General features: G+C 37.7%; 1 protein-coding gene and 1 pseudogene across 3 annotated transcripts in view; one reads left to right on the top strand and one right to left on the bottom strand.

Moving 5' to 3' along the window:
* LOC116007424 (peptidyl-prolyl cis-trans isomerase FKBP42-like) overlaps positions 1-2,927 on the bottom strand; it is a 5,726-nt gene extending 2,799 nt beyond the window's left edge. Inside the window, exons 1-5 of one of the 3 annotated variants that reach the window (XM_031248090.1) lie at positions 2,552-2,927; positions 2,133-2,273; positions 1,563-1,672; positions 678-857; positions 84-173 (exon numbers count right to left, since the gene is read on the bottom strand). In XM_031248090.1, the coding sequence (XP_031103950.1) occupies positions 84-173; positions 678-857; positions 1,563-1,611 (319 nt within the window). In that variant the 5' untranslated portion in view covers positions 1,612-1,672; positions 2,133-2,273; positions 2,552-2,927. Of the gene's footprint in view, positions 1-83; positions 174-345; positions 413-677; positions 858-1,562; positions 1,673-2,132; positions 2,311-2,551 lie in introns of those variants that run through there. The other 2 variants (XM_031248091.1, XM_031248092.1) reach the window with 2 other exon arrangements.
* Positions 2,928-3,854: 927 nt separating this feature from the next.
* On the top strand, positions 3,855-4,643 carry LOC116005668 (annotated as a pseudogene).
* The last annotated feature ends 654 nt before the right edge of the window (positions 4,644-5,297 follow it).

Here is a 5,297-nt window from a genome sequence, read left to right as displayed (position 1 = left end):
AAAAAAAAAAAAAAAAAAAAAAACAAACAAAAAAAACAAAAAAACTTCTGACAAAGGATTTCGATTAGTAAACTGAGCACCACCTTTTCCAATTACCAGCTCAAGGGGTTGTTGTTCCTGCCATGTGTCTTCAAACTTGTGCTGGGTGCTTTCTGTCCATGCCCTATAATGCACTACCAGTACTATCAATGTCAGTCTGATGCATTTGCAATGGAAAGGCAAGAAAAACTCAAACAAAGGGTAGTTGTATTGAATTTGGAAAGCCATGTGAAAATATGAACACAACGGAAAGAGCAATAATATAAGGAAAAAAATTTAATAAAAGTGTTACTGATTTTGGCTTGCATCTTAAATTTGTAGTAGAATATCATGTAGCCAACCATTCTGGTCATCTAGTAGATCTTTTAATACACTGAAAGATCATCAATTAAAAATGCCAAGATAAATGTCTTCTCAGAAATACAAGAATCCTTAGTTATTACTGTAACAAAATTGAATGGTTAGAGAAATGCATTTAGTTGAATTTAAATCATCTATCCATTTGGACTTTCACCATAGGGGAACTATATAACTGCAGAGTGTTTATGTCATTAACATTGGAAGTTCAGTCTCAAAGAAGTTAATGCAGCAATTATAAGTGCATTATATCCCAACTGAATGTCTCATCTTCAACTTACAAAAGCATGTTGCGTATTTTGATGGCTTCTGACCATGGCCCTCTTTAATAATTTGCTTTGTTACTTTCTCGTGGAGAACTTCCATTGCTGAATCAACTTTTGGTGGACCATCATCTTGAGGGAGCTCTCCATGAACAACTGAAGTTCCTTCAGTGATGATTTCATCAACAGCATTTTGATCTGCAATTTTATGAACATATTATATCATGAACAACCCTGTGCAGCAGCATTATGTTCTAGGAACAACTGTCTATCTGATATCCCTACATGAATCCTCTTTACTTTTAATTACTTTTATATTCCTGAATAATCCATCAACCACATTGTGAACCAAGCACACTAAATTTTATATTACATTTAAAAACAGAGGGATGGATCCTAAATAAGTCACAATGGCTCTTATTAATTGCTAGACTGCAAAAATCTAAGTTGTTATTATTGCAAAGTTGACAAATATTACTTATAGTTTCCAAAAAGAACAACAAATCATATTGCCTTTCTACTTGTCTACAATGTTGTTTTGAGAAGAAATGCCATTTGAGTATTGACCTTCAACTACTGTGTGAAACAATCATTTTCTATGCAAAAGTTCACACACACACACACACACACACATATAGGGGTGGATTCACATGAGAACCACCCTTCCTGTAACTGTAAAAAGTGAACACTGATCACGGCCGCCCATTAGGGATCATCAACAGTTGAGGGTTTTAAAACCAAACAGGTTAATTTTACAATTATTGCAATATTTATAAAATTAACCTCACCCTTTTTTCCCTTATCTTTCAGGGACCCTCAACTGTTAATCTACCAATTTTTTTGCTGGGAGCCTGTTCTCAATAAAAGCATTGAACACATTACGTATTAGAAAACATGAGTTACCAATCGGCGAGGTCTGTTGCTGCTTATGTTCCTCCTCTACAACAGCCATTATTCAAATTTCCTTTGACTTTTTGCCCTCCCGATGTGGTTTTCAGCTAACCAGTCAACAACTGATCAAGAAATTCAACACAATAGCAGAGCTTAATCCAAAAACTAACCCGAGGCAATTGAAACCTAGTTGACTGGATTCAATCCAAAATTACCAAAACAAAAGGCAATCGAAAGATAGAAACACATACCAAGCTTAATTATACAGGACAATTGCAAATCAAAGTACATTTTCAATAAGCATTTGACTAGTTTTCATCTTTGTAGCGAACTAGCAATGAAAGAAGATTCTAGAGAGAAATGTTTGCCTGGCCCTGGTAGCTCAGATTTAAAAATTCAGAATTTTAATTATTTAATTATATACAGATTAAAAAAAATAGATGTATTCAGTATTCGTATACAACAATGATAACGTATATTCCAATGAAATCAAGAATAGTAAATTAGCTTCAATCAAGAAATTAATAACATAATCACATAAATCTATATCAAATAATTGAGTAAAGGAACAAGGTTTATTACCTCTACCAAATTGCCAGACGTCAGGGAGAGAGCGTCGCCAAGCTAAGCTAAGCAGCAAGAGAAGAGAGAGCTTTGGTCGTCGCCTACTTTCCTGCCGTTGCCAAGCAGCCAAAATCGCAGTTTCGCTCAACGGTTCAAGTCCTGGCAGTTCAGTTCAGTTTATGGTTTCGCTTCAGTACTTTTTTTTTTTTTTTTTACTAATTTAAGGCAATTTGGCCGGCCGCATATGATAATGGCAAAATAGTACTGTCAAGTGTCAAAGCGGCCGACCCGCCCCACGCGGGTTGGCGGGCCCTGCGGGCCGTGGGCTTTTGTATTTTTTTTCTTATAAAAAAATTCATGTGCAATTAAGTGAAAAGACAAACTGGAAATAAAAACACAAATAGGACAACACAAATTTGACAAACTGGAAAACGAACCGGAGAGCAGCTGAGCAGACAATGGAGGCTGGTGGTGTCAGCGTGGGGCGGAATTAGCAGCTTTAAGCCGTGGAGCCAGAGAAGAAAAAGGAGGCGCGGTGGCCTGGTGGCGTCGGCGTGCGGTGGACGCGACGGTGGCCTGGAGCAGATCCTCGTGGTGGGCTGATGGCCGGCCGCCGGTGGAGGCGTGGAGATCTGCTCGACTGCGGCGTGAAGGCGTGGAGGCGTGGAGGCGTAGAGGTCTGAGGAGTGGCTGTGACTGATTCGAGATTGAGAGTCGAGAGATACAGTGGGCCAGAGGGGCTGTGGCGGTGGAGGCGTGGAGGTCTCAGGAGTAGTGAGGATTGAGGAAGGCTGGAAATATTGAAAGAACTAGGGATTTGAGAATTTCTATCTATATTTACATTATATATATATTAAAAACTTTGGTTAATGGTTCGGTTATTCAGTTAACCGACAGTTTCGAATCGAATTAAATCGTTAACTAGAATTTTAAAAAATCTTTAACCGTCCTTCGAATCTAAATTTTTCGGTTTTACGGTTAATCGAATTTTATCGATTCAGTCGGTTAATTATAGTTAATCGAAATTTTGCACACTCCTAATTAGGGATTTGACAGAGGAATTTAGGAATTATATATATATATATATATATATATATATATAGGGGAAATCGCACTTTTGGTCCTCCAATTAGTATCACTTCTGCAATGTTGTCCTTATCTTTCAATTTGAACACTTTTGATCCCTCAGTTATTAACCCGTTAGTCAATTTAGTCCTTCTGTTAGTTAACAACCATAACCTCCATTTAGACCATGGGTAAATTTAGAATTTCACATGGCAAAAAAGCACTTTTGGTCCCTCTTCGAACTTCAAGTCAAAATATCAAGTTTCTCTCTCCGAAATTCTGGCTTTGTTGGCTTTAATAAGTTAAAAAGTGTTTTACGCTTTATACTTCATAATCTTTGCCAAACATGCTGAAAGTGGATTATTTAATGTAGAATTGCAATCATCTCACTAACTGAGCTTTATTAAGAGTTTTTGGCAATATACTGTCATATGGTACTCTGTTTATTTTATGTAGTTTTGTTAATTTTCTTGCCCCCATTCAATTAGTGATTTGATCTTTTATCCGGTTGAGCAATTAGTGGAACCCTTAGGGAGAAGTGATACCAATAATCAAAGATGATTTTTAATACCACTTGTTACTTCTTGATATGTAATTGAAAATGTAGCGGTCCAATATGATTTTTGTTCTCACTTGTGGTTTCTCAATTTCTATGCAGTTTCGTTATATTATAAAATGAGTCGCCCACAAGATCCTCAACACCCCGGCCTATTTGCCATTTAAGAATCCCTTTTCGATGATATTATCTAAGGGCTCACACCTGTCTTCGAGGCTTCTTGCTCTGTTGAATGCTTCCGAGGAATCATTGGCAAAGAAACTCAGAAGTCTTATGCACATGCAGAGGCAAGGGAAATGCCTAGTGTATCGTGGATGAAATAAGTAATGGCTTCACTCTCTACAATTCATACAGATATTAAAATACTTGTAATTGAACTCGAACTTCCTGTATGTGACTGGGACGATAAGTGGATAGATGTTGAACTTCCTGTATGTGACTGGGACGATAAGTGGATAGATGTTTAACTTCCTGTATGTGACTGGGACGATAAGTGGATAGATGTTTACATGGACAATAGTGACTGGGACGATAAGTGGATAGATGTTTACATGGACAATAGTGTCTGGGACGATAAGTGGATAGATGTTTACATGGACAATAGTGTGAGCTTGCTGGATATTTGCACTGCTTTCAGCTCTGAGATCTTGAGGCTTAACCAATGCAATCTTTACCTTCGGTGCACTGTGCATAACCTAGATGGTGAACCAAAGCAGTTTATACGAGCCCGTTCATCATTGGATGGATGGATGGAAGCAGCATGTGAAATCCAAAACCCACGACTTGAGAATAGCTTTGCGATCTTGGACCGCGTCACTGAAAGCCTAAAATTCCCTAAGAAAAAAGATTCTACAAACGAGAAAGTTTTGATGCAAGCTTTGTATGGAGTGCATGCCTTAGAATTTTGAGTTAACAACAAAACAAAAAGAAAAGCTTCACCAGCCGCCACCTCTCTGGTGGTTGAGGAAGAAGCTCAGAATTTCGGAGAGAGAAACTTGATATTTTGACTTGAAGTTCGGAGAGAGACCAAAAGTGCATTTTTTGCCATGTGAAATTCCAAATTTACCCATGGTCTAAACGGAGGTCATGGCTGTTAACTGACAGAAGGACTAAATTGACTAACGGGTCAATAACTGAGGGATCAAAAGTGTTCAAATTGAAAGATAAGGACAACATTGCAGAAGTGGTACTAATTGGAGGACCAAAAGTGCGATTTCCCCTATATATATATATATATATATATATATTAAATATGGCCTGGCCAGCAACACGCATTGGATGGTTAACGTACAAGGGTTGCGGGCCTTAGTGGGCTAGGCCCGCTCTCTCGTGGGGCCATCTTTTTATGGCTTTGTCTCACCGTGGGGCGGGAACCCGCGAGCCTCGGTCCACTTTGACATTGACTATAAAGAGTACCGTGGGTTGGGTCTATATTACATTTAAACTAGAAAATAAATGCTCTTATTTGTCATATTTTATATGCTATGTTTACATTTAATTTTTATATTTAATAGTCATTTTAATGTAATTCTTAAATATATAAATTTTATATATTAATATTA

Source organism: Ipomoea triloba, chromosome 15 (genome assembly GCF_003576645.1).
Source record: "Ipomoea triloba cultivar NCNSP0323 chromosome 15, ASM357664v1".
Lineage (NCBI taxonomy): Eukaryota > Viridiplantae > Streptophyta > Magnoliopsida > Solanales > Convolvulaceae > Ipomoea > Ipomoea triloba.
This window is presented reverse-complemented; position numbering and strand designations above follow the sequence as displayed.